Source organism: Asterias rubens, chromosome 6 (genome assembly GCF_902459465.1).
Source record: "Asterias rubens chromosome 6, eAstRub1.3, whole genome shotgun sequence".
In the NCBI taxonomy this organism is placed as follows: domain Eukaryota; kingdom Metazoa; phylum Echinodermata; class Asteroidea; order Forcipulatida; family Asteriidae; genus Asterias; species Asterias rubens.
This window is the reverse complement of record NC_047067.1, coordinates 20,369,453-20,389,668: the sequence shown is the minus strand read 5'-3', so window position 1 is coordinate 20,389,668 and position 20,216 is coordinate 20,369,453. Positions and strand designations below refer to the sequence as shown.

Genomic DNA, 20,216 nt, shown 5'->3' with positions numbered 1-20,216 from the left:
TCTTTCAAGATCTGATAAATCATTTATAGCTAGCTGAAGACTGAGATATGCAGGATTAGAAACAAGTATGGGTGAAGGTGGCAACATGAAACAGCTGAAATATTGCATTCAATCAGGCTCCTTGAATCAACGTGGACTGAGATGGTTTTAAGCAACGGACACAGTTGAGCTTCTTTACATTAATCATTGTTGGACATGGTGTTAGACATTCTTGTTAAAGGCTTTATCCAAACTCTTGAATTCTTTTGAGATTGAATTCGACTTGAGATTAACATGCAGTAATGAGTTCGGGCGCAGTGACTTTGAAGTTCATTCAATCTTTACATCTGTGGACCTTGAATAGCTTTCACAATTGGTTATCAGCACTGATTGTATTTCTCTGTTTCTATCTATCAGTCGGTTCATTGCAGAGTGGTCAGATGGATACCTTTGATTCAAAACGCTCTAGGGCTAGTTTACAATTCCATCACAGCGGTGACTGTTGATCGGCAAGTGTAAAGGTACAGTTGTTGTTTGTTTGTTTGGAGCCATTTCCATCAGTATCCTGCACTGGATTGGGTTGATCAGAGACCTACCGCAACCCTAAGGCATTGATAACTCCTTCTTCAATTTGTGATATCTCTAGTCCTGAAATTGGTGCTACTGTACAAACCTCATCAGCCTGCTGCCTGTTTACCCAAGACCCACATTTTCTATTAAGCATTGATAGCAACCTCAACTATCACACTGCGTTGACCTGTCGCCTATTTGCAAGAAAGTCATCTTCTAAGGCATTGATAGCAGCCTCAACTATCACACTGCGTTGACCTGTCGCCTATTTGCAAGAAAGTCATCTTCTAAGGCATTGATAGCAGTCTCAACTATCACCTTGCAGCGGCCGTGGCCTGTTGCCTGTTTACAAGACCACATCACCCAAGGACAAGACAGCAGTCTTAGCTACCACTCGCACCCATTTTCATGTGCACATGAACCCTTCTAAAATAAGATTCTGTATTCTAATCGTTTGGCGATTTCATTTAATAAGCTTCAGTTTTTAGCTAACAAACCTCATCAGCCCGTAGGTGCCAGGTCAATTTCCGTTGTGAGAGAGTCATTGATTGTTTGGAAGCACTGATCTGCGAACAGAAAAGCTGAAGACATTAATAATAAACATTGGATGACACAACTGGATTTGTGTTAAATAGTTCTCCAATTTATGTTTCAATTACCTCATCCTTTATTGCGCTGGTAGCAGTTCGTGGCAGAAGACTTTTCTTGGCAAATTATCTCGCTCCTCTTTTGAGAAGATTTCTGCAAACCTCTCTTTGGAGTTAATCGCTCTTGTCTGTTTGAGTCAAGAAAGGAAATAAATCCTGTCTCATCATGCCTTCCATGTCTACTCCTCCTCCTGTGCTGAAATTTGTAAGTGTAGTTATATTTGTTTCTCGGGAAATCAGTTTGAGATTGTTCAAGATTTTAAAGAGTTTCTCTTGTTCATTTTGAAACAAGGTAAGTGTAATATGACAGGGATTTGCCTCTGAGCTGGAATTTCTGTGGTATTTTCATTGATATTAACACTTCTGTAATCAATCTTAATGGTGTAGATTAGGAGAAGTTGTGTACATTGAAATTATAAGTCGTTCATTTGATGAATCTGTTCTTTAATATTTTGTAAAACATCACAAAGTAAAAACCTGTTGCAAACCACAGGACAGTTTAGGTCAAAGAACAGTTAAGGTCACACCAATATTGTAAAGACTTGAATCAGATTTCCAATAGAGTAGATTCCTGATGTAACAAACACTGCATGATCCATGAAATCTAGTCTGTTTAGTGGTTGTTTTGGTATTGTAATTTTGGCTTAGCATTAAGATGAATTTGAAGACATTCTGAATGACCAAATGTTTGGTGTAATGCCGGTGTTCTGCTGTGTGTAAGATAAATGAGTTCTCAACTATTCCAAAGGACAATTTGTACTGACATCTCTTTTACATTGTATGTTTTTTTAGCACATTGTCAAGTTATTATCAGGGAGATGTTGGATAAATGTCATGATACTCAATTGCTGGGGCTTGATAAGTTTTGAGAAAGTTAAATGAATGGTTTAAAGTATGTTTGATGATCATGAGTAACAGCAATAACGCCTAGTGTCCTTTTGTACATCTACAGTACTGGAGTTTTATATTTCTAAAAAGGTCGGATCAAATAATACTAAATAGTTTTTATTTCTTGACTCACTTATTGTTCTAGTCAGCACAAACCAAGTAATGATATATTGAGAGTGACTTATATCATTGAAATTGAATATTCAATTGACTTAACACACACACAACAACATCTGAACCGTAGTGTCAGATGAAAACGTCAACGGATATGTGGTTGATTAACGATCACTAAAGCACGCCCTCTTTCAGTCATCACTTGATCAGTACCAGTGGGAGGTCATGTGACTCCTCATTAGTAATTATGTGGCTTAGTGCTATTACCGTGGTTACCAGGGGGGGGGGGTGATGTGCAGTACTATCTACAATTAATTAACAAACATTAAATACAACGTATAGGTTTGGGAATGATGAAATATAAACAAAATGAGGAAATGATACTTTGAGATAAAAACAAACTCTCAAATACTTTCCAGATAACATTTGAAAAGCTTCTTATTTCTTGTTCAGTACCTTTCTGATTGTACTCGCATCTGAGCTACAATGAACATAACCACACAGGATAACGAGTTCATACAATATTAAATTATTTACTCATCAACATTCCCTTGCATGCTGTGGTGTTCTGGATGTCAAATTACTAACCATACAGTTTATCCATGCCATAAGGTCACTTTCATAATTAGTTGTATATGGTTGTCATGGTTACCATAATGATGCTGCCTGCTCTATGGTGTATTTTCCAAACCAAAGTTTCAGGCTCTACTTAAGGTCTATGCTGAGTGCACTTTACACATTGGGAGCCTGGGGCAGAATCACACTTGAGTTTGGAAAATGCCCTGAGTTTATAAAGTGCTACTACAACCGTCTGCCATTCTCAAGTATTCACAACCCTTATCCATGCTGGTACCGTGTCAAATTACTAGACTCCTCCCACTATTTACAGTTACCATGGTTAAACATGAGTGGTGTCCATTTTTGTTTTACTGTTGGGGTTTCTGTTTCTATACAAGTTTTTCCCATGCTGTTGGGTTAATACTATTTGAGAACATGATCAGTTGAAATTATAATTGGATATGTTATCAACCGTATAATATAAATTACCCTTGCTAGTTAGTCAAGCCGTTACTGTCAGTTTTTGCTATGGGTTAGGGGTTTATTCCTAACTGAATGAATTTAGATGTTTGATAAACGTCGGTTTCGATTCTGCTTATTATGAGAATTACCCTAATGACATCAATCCAAGAGAGCTTCGGTTCCTTCGTTAAATTTAGAAAGCTAATTTGATTGATTAAGACGGGGTTGGTTGGAAATGGCCAAGGTGAAGGTTTTAGTTTTTGGCTGTCACAAAAGGTAAATTAAGTCTGAAGACTTTTAGTGACAGATCAAATAATGTTGGAATGAAGTTACTGATTAAAGACGCTGTCGCTGGTTTGCAGAGTAGAGGATCTAGGCCTTTTACACTCTACAAAAATTGTAAGAATGTAATGACAGCAAGTTATTACTGTATCAACAATGTGCTTGCTGGTATATTTTAGCAAGATAATGATCTGCCTTGGGTAAACATTAATTTTAAATACACAGTAATTACATTTTGTGTGAATTAAAAGAAACAGAAATGAAAAAATAGAAAAAAATATTATGACAACAAGTTATCTGTAACAAAATGTGAAAATAATGATGTCATATTTAATCATGACAGTAAACACTGGAATACTGATCAAACAGAAGACAATTTATTAAAGCAATGATGAATCGTTAGCCAGGTGGAATTGATTGTATACCTGCAGTTCTTTCTCATACCTGAAAGTTTCAATGCAAACTGTTGTTGACATTCCTTCACATGGAAAACAAGTTTCCTGTCGGTTCTCTAGGTCTGATTACAGACTCTTTAAGCTTCGATTAGAGACCTTTCATCAGGTTTTACGTAGTAGGGGTTCGTGTACCAGAGTGTAAGTGACTAGGATATAGGGCCCCTGTACTGTGTGCAACCAGCAATTAATTAAATCAGCCAATCAAACACACCTGCTCAAACCCATACCAATCTAGCTGCTCACATGGAAGCAAGCGCACACAAAAAATCATAAAAAATGAGGGGCATTACTTCATTTGCATAATGAGCTGAGTGCACTGGTGTGTATAGAGATGCTGGTTTGGATCAGGCAGGATGGATCATTGGTTGTTAACGACCCTCTATGATTAAGCGCTAAGTGGTCTCAGCTACTTGGACTCAATCCCTTGATGATGTCGGTTACATCTTTCGGTTTTGTGGAGAGAGGATACAAAGTGGGTGATCAACGCTTGGACTTGGACTAAAACTGTGTTGCTTTTGTTGTTCATGGGTTGGTTCGGACATCGTGATCGGAGTTTATTGTTGGGATGTTTGCAGCCTCGGTAAATACCGGGGAAGATGGGAAAGAATCACCGCCCAAAGTCACATCGTCGAAGCATGTTGAGGTAGGACTAGAGTTATAGTTAATTAATGACCCACCATTGTTTCAGCTGATTGTTTCTGGGTTTTAAAGGTGTCTGTCTTTTTCAATGTGCTGTGAAAATTGTTGTCGGATGTAGAGTTTACAAATATTTTTGATCTCAATACTAAGTATAAGTACAGAATTTATTTGTTCTCTTGGAATCAAATTTTTCAGTTGATTGTAGCTTCTTTGCAAGTACATGCTTAATCAGGTAAAACATTTCCTTAGTTTTATTTGTAAGAAAGCCTTATTCGTGCAATTTGTAACACAGTGGGCCATCGAAAGTTTGCCCAAGAAGGGTTTTTGCGCAGTGTACCATGGAATAAGTTCAACAAGTTTGTAGTCATCTTGCGGTGTCTATCTCATGACCAAGTTTGTTCAAGGCTTGCAAAGCACAAAACTTTTTCTGTGTTTAAGGCATCAGATGGTATTTTTTGTCATGTTGGTTAAAGCTCCCAGTCGGTCGTGTTGAGGATGCACTTTATTGTCAATCGGCTGTACTGCAAGAAAGATACTTCAAAATGTCCAGAACAAATCACTTGATTCGTAGATGTATGAATGGCACACGATAATAATTACAAAACTTAAAAAGGTGAGACAGAAAAAGTGAATTATTGCTGACAATATCTGCAAATTCTTTATTTTCTTTTGTCAGTCAGAATGCATCTTAAGCCGTGTTCGCATTGGACTAATGTTTTACCGAGAAAGTGGTTAACATTCCAAAAGGGGAAAGTTTACCAGCGTCCGCACTTGGATTTATTTGACTTGGGTAAACTAACCGAGAACGTGGGTAAACTAACCGAGCTGGCCCCTTGCATGACATTGAATAGTTCGATAATCACAAAAATATTATTCTTCCATGACAAAACATGTCAGCTTCTTCGGGTCACGGACGGATGGGAGATTTAACCGAGTCGTCGCGTCCGCATTGGACTTTCTGGCTCAGTTAAAACTGACCTGGTCAATCTTCCTGGGCACCTTTGGCTCGGTTAAACTACCCACTCGGGTCGGGTAAGTTACCTTGGAGGAAAACTTCCTGGGCTGTTCGCATTGCACAAATAATGTTTTTCTGAAGGACATGAGTAGTCTGCTCTCTCAGTCAATCCTTGTTATTAGAGATTTCAATTGCGTACCACTGTACACTGAGTCTGATGTGTTCATTTCTGTACAGAATTGAGAGCAAAATTATAGAAGGAAATTAAGATATCATGACGTGGCTTGTTCTTTTCCTTGACGCTGGTAGATTATGATGAATTAGTTTACTAGCTTGATCAGGATGTAAGTGTCTGGGGACATAATGGCAACACCTGGCCCTTGTGCATGTTTGGAATTACTTGTTTTTGGATAAAGATTGAATATTATTTGTCAGTGATAGATTACTTTGATGTTGTTGGACATGACATGGTTTCCATTTATGTTTGGAAATGGCAGCAGAATACAGTTTTGCCCTTTGAAGACAGGGCTTGGACTTTGAGTCTGACAGTTTCTCTTTAGTAAAGAGCACCCCTATGAGGGAAACACAAATTTGTACTGTAACAGTGTAAAAGGCAGCAAGGCAATTACCATGGGCATGGAGGCAATTGCCTCAGTTGCTTCTAAGGAGTATCAGGACTGCAATGGGCACCAAGGCAATGACCAGAGGCATGGCAGTAGTTTCCTCTATTTCACTTTCCGTCTTGCAAGGTACGCACCAAGGTACCTCTGTTGTCTTAGTAAAGTGTGATGCCTAACATAACTCTTGATGATGAATAGCAGTTAACCTACGCTAATTGGTACCAAACCATGCCACAAGCACTTTGATGTAAAAAAGCTTCCCATTTTTGACCTCCAGAAAATGAGAAATGCTTTCATCCCAGATGCTGTCTGAAGGCTTTATAGATTGGCTGGTTGGTGTGTAACAGCACGATGTGTAAAAGGATTATTATTGATTCAAGAATTGCATAAACAGTGCTGCTATTGTTATTAATACTCCTGGTAGGTTGCTATATGATTTGCCACTCTCTGTAACTACTGCCGGCTATTATGGATTATTATCGGTTGGGGGGGGGGGGTGTTAGCATACCGAAAGGCTGCCAAACATCTGTGTGTTTTTATTGATTGCTAAAGTACTTTTTTCCCTGGCAATTTTTCTCATGACTACAAAGATACTTTTCTTTAGTACCAGTGCAATGATAACTCAGGAGTAGCAAAGATACTTTTCTTTAGTACCAGTGCAATGATAACTCAGGAGTTGCAATGTAGAAATATAATTATATTTATGTATTTTTTGGAATACCGCATTTATGCTCACCATATTTTGATCGAGAAACAGGGCATAAAACTATTTATGCCAAAACTAGACCCTTCGTCCCAAAACCAAACCCTTTCTGCCAATATCTCTGCTAACCAATATCTCTGCTTACTAGAAGCAACATATTGCATCTTTAGTGTAACAGAAATAATCCCTATAATATGAGCCTTCTACTGTCTACAGGTAACACTTTGTGCCATGTACTTACTGTGTTACTTAATCATGCTTCTCATAGCAATATGGTGCAGAAATATGGCACAAACTAAACCTTGAAATGGAGAATGTTGACCATGGCAAAAGTACAAACTTGTTATGCAATTACTTTGAAGATAGATACATGGATCTCAAATCTGGATAAAATGTATTTAGGAAGTGTTTTGGGGGAGTTTAGATTAGGTTTGTAAGAGTCTGTAAGAGTTTGAATTGTGATGCACATGAACCTGTTGAGTGAACACATTTTCTATCCGTTGTTTGTCTGTGCATGGTAACATAATGTGAAAGGAGTGATGGGTCTGTCTAATGACCAGCAGTCAAAGTTCTTATTCCATACTGAAGTACTCTCAAGAACATGCATTTACACAGTAGAAGAGGCATAGTAGAGGTCTTTAAGTCCATAACGAAAGCCAACGTTCCCAGAGCAAGACCAATCGCAGAAGGAAAAGAAGGGCAAACACCCTGTGAGCATGGAAGAGCTATACCCAAATCACTTCTTGTAGGACATTATCTTGTCCCAAGTCTTCTTTAGTGCCTGAAACAAATCAAGAGTTTTTTTTACAAACACTCGGGGTTACTCTGTCTGACATTTGTCTGCATTATTTACAGTAAATATATGTTGAAGGCATGAACGCGTCTGGTTCCAGCCTCAAAGCTCCATTTGGCATAATTGAATCATGCATTTTTGATGATGTTCTCCACACAAGGGTCCACTGGCAAAGTGTCTGTCATTATGCAAATGGACATCATTTCTTTATGATTGATTTAGTCAAAGATAACGACTTAAATGGGTTTTGTATACTCACTGTATCTTGTGTGAATATTTCATAGCAGGGATAGGAAAACATATGACTTTGGATAATATAATGTATTGTATAGATACACTCGATTGTGCAAGAAATTAAACCTATGTGCTCAAGAAATTGAATTGAAATATAACATTTCTTTAGAAGAAATTGTTGGTACAGGTACATGTAATGTAGGACTTTCCATTTCCAGAGTGGTAATAATTTGTCTTTGCTCTTAATTTGACAATGGCCAGACCTCTTTACACATTTCTAGGATTGACATTTTGTTGATATGTTGCTAGGTATTCAGTACAGTCCTCAATGACGTCTTATTGATTTAATTACCATTGATATTGATTTCTTAAATGAGACATTTATTCTTAGAGGAGGGACTGGTTAGAAGAAGGAGTTTAATTAGCTAGTATGGTCAGTAATGACGTCAACGGTTGTCTAAACAACAAGGAATACCTTGTAGTCACTACGTAGCTGCTACTGGTTATTGACGTCATGAGAGATCTTTCAGTGCAATATTTAAGCCAGGATTTGGTAAAAGGTTGTCAAAATTTGCTGGAAATTCATAAACTGGTGTCAAAATTGTTCACTTACAATTTATTTACATTTAAAAAGGCAGATAAAACTGAGTGTCTAAATTTTAAACATTTCGTTCAAATTTAAAACAGCGTGTCCAAACTTCAAACAGGATATATCCAAAACACACCAGACAGCCCTCTGGTGCTAACACTACACTGTAAGTACATGTATCAGTGTGAAATACTTTCATCATCTAAGGCTATTCTAATAGTGCTGCGTTTTATTAGAACCCTGTAAGCCCAGAAATCTAAGGTAAGCAGCTTTGTGAAAAAAGGCTTCAGCCTCATAAAGCCCTGCCCCACCCCACTGGTTGCTCACTGCATTGTTTAAGGCAACCCTGTAATAATGGTAAACATTTTGACAGAAGTTTTGGATTCTCCAATTTCATTTTCATTTGTCTCCCATATCATTGGATTTGCTTTCCCCTCAGGAATTAATACAGCATTGAGTATTCATGTTGGTCTAGAGCCGGATATACTTTGAAAACAAAGTTAAAGAGTTTTTTTCCAAAAATTTGAAGGAGGTCAATGCATTTCTTTTTGAATGAGAGTTAAGGAAGGTTGAGTCACAAATTTATTGGTCACTGACACTAGAAAACAGGCCTGATACTTCACACCAGCGCGATTGCATCCATGCCCCCTGGTCATTGCCTTGGTGCCCTTGAAATGCTCCAGTAGAAATTTACAGTTTCCTTAGATGGTACCCTTTACCAAGGAGAAAATGCCCTGCCCTTACCAGAACTGGCCCTTACGGAAAACGAAGCATACAGGCGTGGAAAATTGATTAGCAAAAGTGTGCAACTCTGAGTTCACAGTTGAGTAATAATTCATGCATGGATACTAATGGTGCAGCGGTCACTTTACTAAGTAATGGCTTTGTTATTATTGATTAGGGTCAGCTGATTATAGACCTTGTTATTACTGTAATAGACTCCGACTGAGAGCTTCTTCAAATGTCAAATTATTGGCATAGCTATACATTAGATGAATATCACTAGGGCATCCTGTGGTGTAGTGCAAAGGGAGTGTGGCGGGCAAAATCTATCAGAGGCATGCCTGCTAAAAGTGTTAAATGTACAAAATGACTTATCTGTTTGACTCATTGATGTTTTGACAAAATTACCTCTCACAAAATAGCTTAATTTTCCTTGGTTAATTACTCATTCTAGAATAAAGTTGCCAATGATAACAACATATTGAAAGTTCTGTATGAAAGTTTTTTTATTTTTTTATTTTAGATTTTGGTTTGTAAAATGAATTAAATCAAAGCAGACTCCGAAACAGCAATTTAAAACATAGTGCAATTTCATTAGATTTTCTCCAAACACTCTGTGGACCATTGTGGGTTACTTTGTGGGACTGCACAATATGTTGTTGCCCATGAGGTGAATATATCAGCCTTAATTGTGTCCATGGTTTCTATCAAACATCAAGATAACTTGCATCTAAGAACCTCTTCCCAAAGTACAAGCCACAAATAGCTGGCTATTAGTTTCTTTGTTTCATCTCCTTAGTGGATCTTGTTGTTGACTTTCTCTTTTAACCCATATCTTAAGTAAATAGGTCTGTTGACGCAACATTGATAGCTTTACCCTCATGTTTATACTACCAATATGGTAATTAAAATTATGTACAGGCTGATGGAGAATGGAATAGCTAAGAGAATGCTCTGGGTATGGGGAGGAGAGTGTCTTCAGAGGGAGGGTCTAACTTACCTTTAATTACATAGGTACATAGGCCTACCAACAGTTCATTGAGTCCATACAAATAGTGATTATGGAGTAATGGGTTCGTTTTTTAATGTTCTGCTGGTTTTTTTGTTTTTTAAAAGATGGATAGAGAAAAATAAATTAACTTTACTGACTAGACTTGTTAAGATTATGTTCTCTGTGGTTGGTTGGTAGTTTATATTCATTGTCTGCTGTTGTAATGATGATATTAATAGACGGTACAAAGCAAACAATTTTAAAAGTAATTGAATAATACATAACGAAAAACTTAATCACTATTGAGGACATTGTGCTGAATGATAGCCCTGTTTTTCTACCACTGCCCGAAATCAATATGTAAATTGGTGTTCCTTAATGTGTGAGTGTACTTTGTCAGTAAGTTTCTGGCGGGAGTTTGCCATTTAATCCTAACATGTTACATCTCTATGCATTGGTTAACTGATTTGCTCACATCCTTTGCTGGCATGTTTCATTCTAATATATTTGATAGTGATCACAATTCATGATAGCCCTATAACATTGTTCTCATTGGTGTTCCTTTGGAATTTGTCATTGTGATCTGGTTTATTAAGAGTCTGTATTCAGCCATGTTTGAATTAGTGGCTATGGATGTTACTAAGGCTGTTGCTATAAGCACCCTGTTCTTAAATACATGAAAACATGTTGACCATAAGCCAAAGTCACAGCTGCTAATTTGGAAACAGCCTTAGACCTTTATCTGCCTGTAGCCATCTTTGTCTAGAGTACATGTTCTCTCAGTTGCAATTGTAGTTTTTAAAATGAGAGCAAATTATTAAACATGCTTGATTTGAAGTGCTTTAATGTGAATTTCCTTCTTGCTAATTCATGGTTCCATCCTCCCCAATGTTTTTAGGAGCAGACTCAAATTCAGTTTTGTGATTTACTCATTTTCCAACATTTTCATTTTTGTTTACAAACTTTTTGCCTCACATTGAAATGGGGGTAAAGTATTTAATGTTATACTTTTCTAGAGCGAAATTCAAACAGAAATCATTGGATGTCAACACGCATGTCATCATTTTATTTTCTATTTGACTGGACTTCCCATTTTGAAGCTATATTCTTGTTTTGTTTGATTTTCCATAGGAGCTTGTTGGAGGCGGCTCTGACAATAAGAACTGGCGAGGGATCATTATCTCACTACTCGTCATTATGCTCATCGTTTCATTAATTGCCATCGCTGCTTTCATTGTAATGCCAGGTATGTTGGTAGACTTGTCAAGAAACAGTCACTAATTAAGACTAATTAACAAACTGATGTATGTTAATCAGAAAAGATTACTAAAAGATTACTGCCAAAGTGAAGTAGAATTACCATTAGAACTTGTATGGTCAGTTTCAAATGAACAGAACAATAAACCCCAGTAAGTGAATTGAACTTTTTTATGAGCAATTTACTAATGACAGTATTATGGGATATATTAATTGCCAGGATTTAACCGGGCTGTGGACATCTTGTTCTTTTTTCCTGTTTTTAATAACGGTAAAGATATGAACATTACAACTGGGAACCAGTTTTCCTTTGCCCTGACTTTGGTAAACATACATTCATAGGTAGTAAGTTTATTACCTGAATATAAAGGTATACTGATTGAAACATCCTCACAAAGTCATTTTCCAATCCAGCCTCCGTCTGGAAAAAAACAAAATGGCAACTCTGCGATAAAAGTCTATACCCTTTTTAATCGGAGAATATTAGTCATTTAATAATTGTATCTTTCAGGTCAAATCTTGTTATCTCTGATTATGAAAATCTTTGCTTCAGTCACCATTTGCCGCTAAGCGCAATTTTTCTGTGCTAGCTTTGTAAGCTAAGAATGCTTACTGAAGTAAAGTATGTGTGGCAAATCGGCAAATAAAACTATGTGAAATACAAGGATTTTTCTGCTGCCAAATGTTTGCTTCAATACAGGGATAGAATAGTGTTGAGCAATTCCAAATTAATGGTTGATGAATGAAAGCGTAACAAGCTAATATGAATCTGCTGTACATTTTATTGTATATTCCTTGAGAGAAAGCAAATGGTGACAATTGACTTCTACTGCCCCCTGAATCCCCCAACACCCAGAAAGAAAGAAAGACACAAAGCTTAAACTGTGGACACATTTCTCAACTTTTTAACCAAGTACTCCATGAGTGACTGAATTTAAGGTTTCAAAACTCATCTTTTTGCAAGACTTTCTTTTTAGTCAGAAATAATAATATAATTTTGTCAACTGCTCTTGACTGCAGTTTGAATTCATCAACTAACCAACCATTTGATTATCATTGCCATATCCAACGCAAAATAATCAGTCATTTAGTTTTATCCCATTTGTTTTCCTTTTTTTTTCCTAACAGTTATGTTCACACATTTCTGACCTTGGATTGTATTGATAATAATACTAATAATATTTCATAACTGCGGATCCACTCAGAGACTTGAATTTGTTCATTTATTTTTGTATATTTATAATTGTTGTGTTACTGTGTGTGGAATGTTTTGATTGGAATATGAGTGCCGTGAAAGCGAATTGGTATGACCACTGGATTAATGTTACCTGAGATTCCTCTTCCAGAATGACTCAATGTAATAACTTGTTAATCATGTTATGATATTGCTTTTATTTTATAGCATAACCAAACGAGAGTTACCAAGGCAGTGTGCTGCTTATCTAATTTAAACAGCACTTGCAGAGAGAGGTGTTTATTCAAAACTATGTTAAAGTTTGTGAATTTATTTGACAAAGCAAGATTTTAACCGTTGATAAACAGATAAAAGAAAGAAAGAACCATTTTCTCTTCTTGAGAAAACTGTCCAATGACAGAGCCAGTTCTACAACCACTTGTGATGTGTTTTATCCAATCAGGTGTCATGTTAGATATCCTGATCTTGTTATTTGTGTAGTTTTTGAAATGAATCTTTTACTCTTCCCCTATTGGCTATATATTTGTTCTGCTATCTGAACGGTACTTTATCTGATATTCCCACTTTATGTATTCCTCTACCTGCAACTCAACGGGGGCGTTCTGATTCACTTTTCTGCGTAAGTACAAAGCTCAAAACATCTCCCTGGAATGATGACAGTTTTTCTTTTATGGTTGGAACTCCGAACTTCCCCCATTTTTTTATCAAAGATTCCTGTAACAATGGATGTTGTTGTTTCTGTGTTGTAGAATAGGAAATCAAAAATCAAATTCAAAAACCTTGCTTTTATCGCAAAAACCAATTACTTTCATAAAACTTTCTGGTGGAGTTTTTTTTACTTAAAAAGATTCTGAATTTTTTTCCTTCAAAAAATGTGCTAAAAAGAGAGAAAAACCCTGGAGTTGGCAGGTTCTAAAATACTTCAAAATAGCGTTGATTGAATGTTGTTTTTCAATTTGATTAGTTTGTATGTGCAGTTAAACTTGAAAGCTTTCATCTTTTAAACATTCACATCTTTGTTTTCAGTCAGTCATCACCACATTTGAGTGTCACTTCTTTAGTCCAACATCACTCAATGTATCTTTTCCACTTTGTGGACGTTGTGTTTTTCTCATATTTTTCTCTGTTTCACTTTTGAGTTGTCATACCTTACCTACCCAAAACACCCTAAATGTCTCTGTTTCCGGGAACTCACATATATTGACTAACATATCATTGCACATGTGTTGCATGGTTATTTCATTGTTACTACATACTGGAGTGAATGTTTCTATTAAGTATCCCTAGATTTCATGATCTGAATAAATCCCCTGTCAATAACCTCCGTTGTAATGTTATGTAATCAGTTTGAAAATACTCCCAAGTGATTATTTTGTTGTGACTGACTTACGGGTACTAGAGGTACTATTTAGTGTAAATTGGAACGCGTTTTTTGTTGCTGTAATATTGTGCTGTTTTATCTGAATAAATTATGAAGTTTGGTGACAAAAACAAAGTTTGTCTTGCTTAGGACTGACTTTGTGTTTTTAGAATTGAAATCGGTTTAGGTTGTGTTGGAGCTATGGCTGCGGCTGTTGCTTGGGTCTAACTATTCTTTCAGTAAAAGACAAGACTAAGTAACTTATTTTCTTTGACAGGGTTTAAAAAATATGTTGGACATTATTATTTTGAATAATTGTTCTGTACATTGTTGGGCTTAATTTATGTGCATTTTATTTTACCAAAAATGTCTGTACATTTTATTTTTACAAAACGGACACACAGACTCCTCTCTATTAAAGCATAATCTATCTTATGAAATATTACACTAACATGTTGAACCAGACTGTATAGTCTGTGCACGTATACTGCTAGTGTGTATTATATGTATGCATAATGCATGTACATGAACCAGCAGGCAGGTGCTATACATATGCTCAGTAATATCATATTGCAACCAGCTAAGGATGGAATATCATACATGTTTAAAATATTTTATGGTTTTTTTTATCATGAGACTTGTTCGGAGACAAATAGGTCACCAAAATATGTAATTTTTGCTTAATGTTTCTTTTTGAATGTTTGGGTCTGACACACCTATAACTTAATTTTTATTTTGTGTTCGCAGTTGTCTTGACCCAGACAAGTTTAAATGTAAATTTGTTTTTATGTTTACATGTATACATACAAATATTACATCTGATAACACAATATCCACCAATGTAAATCATGTTCACTACCAACTAAGAGTCACATTATTTTGGTTAAACTATTTCCACCACTTAGCACATAGCACAGCACAGCTACCATTATTTGGAATTGTATTACCACAAATATATTTTTCAAGTTACAACAGGTGAACAGATACAGCATCACTGGTTGGGATAGCACCAACCCTTAGCAACAGATACAGCATCACTGGTTGGGATAGCACCAACCCTTAGCAACAGATACAGCATCACTGGTTGGGATAGCACCAACCCTTAGTATCCCAATAACTCATACTTCTAATTGAACTTGTCAATTGTATTTGGGAAACAATTATATTTTTTAGTCAAGTGTCAAATTTATGTCGACTCCCTGCATGTTGTTTTTCTTTTCAGGTCCCACATTTCCTTGTGTATACTGAATTACCCATACTTACGTTTCCATGGTTATTGGAATTTGGTTGCCATTGTAACCTCCATGAAATAATCCATGCTAGAAAGTAATCCATACTAGAAAATAATCCATACTAGAAAATAATCCATACAGTGCATGTTTCATCACTTAGTTTTATGCATGTATTTTAAACATAGAGAGTCATGAAGACTTTCTGTTTGTAAGAATTGAGTCAAATCCAACCTTAGAGAATTGTTTTATAAATCATAACTAATTTGCATCCATGTATGCGCAATGCAGAGCATAGGCCAATGAGCAACCTTCCTTTGACCTCTAGGTGAGGGCGCCCTGTTCAAATATCGTCATGTCTATAGAGAATGCAGAGCAGTTAACCTTACATATCACTACATACCTCAGGTTGTAGTAGCATAAACTCACTCATCTTAACTTTAACAGTGCATGTCATTTGCATGAAACCAATATCAGCATTAAAAAATAAAATTAAAATAAATATTTTGTATTTCTATCCTGATGTTATGACTGTAATAATTGAAAAGAAAATCATTGTGTAGCCTCATTATGAGACTAAGAAAGCATGGATATATAAATATTGAAAATAATTGATTGTTGTTGATTGATTTGCTTTTGGTAAATGGGAGATGTACTAGTCACAAGTTCAAAGCTAAGCTGCACACATGGTCACATTGAGACCTTTCTTTAATCTGGAATGAGTTTGGAAATTCTTTATTCCCAAGATTGGGAACAAAGCATTGATAACAATGATTCATTGTCTGCTGATCTTAAGATGATAAGCACATGCAAAATCAAATAATAAAAAGGAGTAAGTTTGTTGCAGAGGTAAATATTGTTACTCAAACTGCGCATTCTTCACATTAAAAATGATCAAATGCGCCTGACAATAACACACATTCAAATTCTAAGAAACTACTTATGGATAAGAAAAAAATCAAAACGATAGCAAACAAGGGTATACAATAGTATACAAAGGTATTTCATATTAAGAATACAACTGTATTATTGACTGAAGTATGTTTGAACTTGATGGGTTCATCCCTTGTTGTCATCTCTTTCTATCCGTTACTTTATTTCATGAAAGAGAAGAACGGTTGTGGCTTCAGAACTTTCATCAAAGCCTTCCTTTTATTTTGCATTCTGCTGTAGCTTCATCCTTCATATCGCACTCAATGTTCAAGAGGTTAATTCACTATGTCTTGTTCATATGTCGTTTTATTGTTTGTCGGTTTGCCACAGATGAAGATGATTATCTGCCCAAGGAATTTCTGTTTGATGACATTTTCAATGAAACATTCAAGCCGAGTTATCATGAAATGCAGTGGATCTCCGGTGAGTAATAAACAGGTACCCACTATTGGGTCTGGGCTAAGGCTAAATCAGCCCAGGTTACCCTAAGTTATCAAAAATTCTAAATAGCACGAAAACAAAATGACCACCTTTTTAGGTTGCACACTAGTGATGAAATCCTGTTTCTTGTTTGATTCTTTCTCGACAGGGAGTAAATATGTCTTCAAAGATCAATTCAAGAACATCTTATGGAGGGATCTGGAGACGGAAGAGTCTGATATCCTCATCACAAACAGAACACTGGTAAGTGGAACTAGAGAGTCTGGAGACAAGACCAAGATGGCGGTGCTTGGAGAAGAATTAGAGCATTCATGGCATTTGGAAGTCATCCTAGCCGCCACTGCCTGAACCGAACAGGAAGAAGACATCGGAACTTTGAATGCTTGGTTAATTATATGAAGTTGGTTCCAAACAGATATGGATGGTCTGGATTTTGGGCTGTGTGTACGGCTATGGCTGTTGGTATGGCTGTTGCTATGAGCTCATCCTATGCTTCAATGCTTGTTCACATGATGATCAAGCCATATCCACAGCCACAACGTACAGCCACAACCTACACTCCTGTAATTTGAAAGAGATACTGAGTAGCTCTTGTGTGTTTTATTTTATCAGGATGATGAACAAGCTTCTAACTTCTGGGTCAATGCTGACATGACGCACGTCCTATTGGCTTGTTATGTTAGGAGTCTGTATCGTTATAGCTTCTATGCTAAGTACAAGATATATGACATTGAAACAGAGTGAGTATAATTAAGCCACTTTGTTTATATGAAGAAAAAATTGAGGTTAAATACCGGCTACATTAACCATGTGTGGGTGTATGGTGAAAACTTTTAAGTGGTTTCTGAAGGGTAAGTTTATGCCAACCTTCAATGAATACCACAACATTTTGAATATTTCTGTAAGTAAAGGTTGGTTTCTGATTGGTTCTATATTTGATTTGCAGATTGTTGGTTGATCTGACTGCTCCAGGGTTAAAGGAGGTCGTTGACTTACGGTACGCTGGCTGGGCACAAACAGGGTCAGCTTTGGTAAGGTTTGGATTCAAGTTGTTTCCCTCCTCCCACCTCTTCATCCTATATGAACTCAAGAGTCAAGAGTCGAGTCAAGAGTCTCAAAGTTAATGGAGTGCTTGCGGATTAAGGTGTTTTATTATACACTCTATTCACTGATCTCCAAAGGCTAGCCTAAGAGAAATGTTTTCCAATAATCTGCCAGCCTTGCATCTCCTCATGGTATTATGTAAACATTTGTCTTAAATTTTCTTCAAATCGCTAAGCGCCCCTAAAAAGAGAACTGGAAGATTGTGATCTATAAAAGGACTACTGAGCACCAAGTTAACTTTGCCAAAATATTCTTTCTCTCTGTTCCTTTCCCCTTCCCCCAATCATCGTTCCCACAAGACCCTTTCAGCCATTCAAGGAACTTGAACTTTAGTATATCAAAGGTTATTGCTCTCTCCAATTAGGTGTTTGTGTATAAGAACAACCTGTACTACATGGACTCGGCCCCCCAGGAGTACAAAGTACCTGCTGGGGCAAGACCCTTTCAGCCATTCAAGGAACTTATATAATATATCAAAGGTTATTGCTCTCTCCAATTAGGTGTTTGTGTATAAGAACAACCTGTACTACATGGACTCGGCCCCCCAGGAGTACAAAGTACCTGCTGGGGCAAGACCCTTTCAGCCATTCAAGGAACTTATATAATATATCAAAGGTTATTGCTCTCTCCAATTAGGTGTTTGTGTATAAGAACAACGTGTACTACATGGACTCTGTCCCCCAGGAGTACAAAGTACCTGCTGGGAACACAGCTCAGCAGGTGACTACTACAGGTCAAGAGGGTGTTATCTTTCATGGTGTTCCTGACTGGGTGTATGAGGGTATGTGTCGCCTTACAATCTATTCTTTTCAATTCATTCAGCATCGGGCAATAGACCTCTTGCATAGGATGTCACACTCTCCAAAAGCGCACTCACTGAGGCCGAAGGAGGCAAATCATTGGACGATAGCTGCTCTTGGTACATCTAAACACGTGCATGTGACTTTAGCGTCCCTGTAGCGTTATGCAAGGGGTTTATTAGTCTTGAAAGAAAGTAGTGGATAATTTTGAAAATGTTAGTCTCAGTTGCTTTCAAGGAGAACACATAAATGTGACAGCAGTGGATGATTTAAAGGTCTGTTTGATCTGATCAAAAATATGGTATTCTGTTGTGTTCCTTTAACACCCAACTCTGATGTGATGACGATCCTATGTTTTAAAATACAGTACACAGGCAAAGCATTGCTCAGTGACTCTACATCAAGACTGTGTACTGTTTGCTTTCACACTTCTACTGGTCCTTAAGGTGAATACAATTTGCAGGAGCTACTTCTCTAATCATTTCAGCCTGTATTCTTCCCTCAATCAGAGGAAGTTCTTGCTAAGGACAACGCCCTCTATTGGTCACAAGACGGCGCCAGTCTCGTCTATGCTACCTTCAATGACAGCGGTATTGAGAAATCATGGTATCCCAAGTATGATAATTTACTGTATAGCAGAGTTGAAGAATTGGCCTATCCCAAGGCAGGGTTTGCCAATCCAACCATCTCTCTTCAGGTAGTCAACGTGTCTGATCTTGGGAATCCTATCACACTGGTACCACCAGAGATTATCAGCAAAAAGTGAGTTTAAAAGTTCCTTCACAAGTCTTGTGTTTACTCAAATGTTGGATTAAAGCAGTGTATGTGAGTCTGAAATTTACTGTGCAAGTGTTGTTCTTATTCGTACATTGAATTAAAGCAGTATATTTAGGTCTTCAAAGTCCCTGAATTGATTCTATAGAGGTAATCACTTGCCACTTTTTCATTTTCCATAACTTGCTAGAAAAGCCATACATGACCAGCAGAGTAAATGCAGAATTTGTCTCAATATAAACCTATTTTGAAAAGACAAGTGTTGATTGGTCACCACTCCAAACCCCAACTCAACTTTTGTCCAATCAGATTTGGAGAATGTTCAGTATGTAAGATCAGAAGGGTCTCTAAACCTAAAGAAGCCTGTATAATGGCACATGCTTTTGTGTGTTTAAACACCTCAAATGGCTGTCACAAACCCAAAGTTCAATGAATTTCACAAATTCTGGGTTGACCTGGGCCCAATTTTATAGAGCTGCTTAAGCATAGAAAGTAGCTTAGCTCAACAAAATAATGCTTACCAGAACAAAAAAATGGCAGCCAAAGTTCCATGTCACATGCACAATCTTTGACTGGTACCCTGCAAAGTTTTGCTCAGTACAAAACCATCTGCTTAAGCAGCTTCATGAAATTAGGTCCTGGCTACTCTCTCATGTATTAGTATTTGTTGTCAACTTTATTAGGTCCTGGCTTCTCTCTCATGTATTAGTATTTGTTGTCAACTTTATTGGTCCTGGCTACTCTCTCATGTATTAGTATTTGTTGTCAACTTTATTGGTCCTGGCTACTCTCTCATGTATTAGTATTTGTTGTCAACTTTATTAGGTCCTGGCTACTCTCTCATGTATTAGTATTTGTTGTCAACTTTATTAGGTCCTGGCTTCTCTCTCATGTATTAGTATTTGTTGTCAACTTTATTGG

At 37.0% G+C, this 20,216-nt stretch overlaps 1 protein-coding gene across 1 annotated transcript; it reads left to right on the top strand.

Moving 5' to 3' along the window:
* Positions 1–4,369: 4,369 nt before the first annotated feature.
* On the top strand, positions 4,370–19,287 carry LOC117291408 (dipeptidyl aminopeptidase-like protein 6). The gene is made up of 8 exons (XM_033773062.1): positions 4,370–4,598; positions 11,334–11,448; positions 16,507–16,599; positions 16,766–16,860; positions 17,230–17,357; positions 17,564–17,648; positions 18,358–18,502; positions 19,031–19,287. The coding sequence occupies exons 1-8, from the start codon at positions 4,521–4,523 to the stop codon at positions 19,285–19,287; spliced, it is 996 nt and encodes a 331-aa protein (XP_033628953.1). The 5' UTR covers positions 4,370–4,520.
* Positions 19,288–20,216: the final 929 nt, after the last annotated feature.

Coding starts and splice junctions, on each gene's coding strand:
- LOC117291408 (XM_033773062.1), top strand. CDS start 4,521: ATGTTTGCAGCCTCGGTAAATACCGGGGAAGATGGGAAAGAATCACCG. Junction 11,449..16,506: donor TGCTTTCATTGTAATGCCAG/GTATGTTGGTAG, acceptor GGTTTGCCACAG/ATGAAGATGATTATCTGCCC. Junction 17,358..17,563: donor ATATATGACATTGAAACAGA/GTGAGTATAATT, acceptor TTTGATTTGCAG/ATTGTTGGTTGATCTGACTG.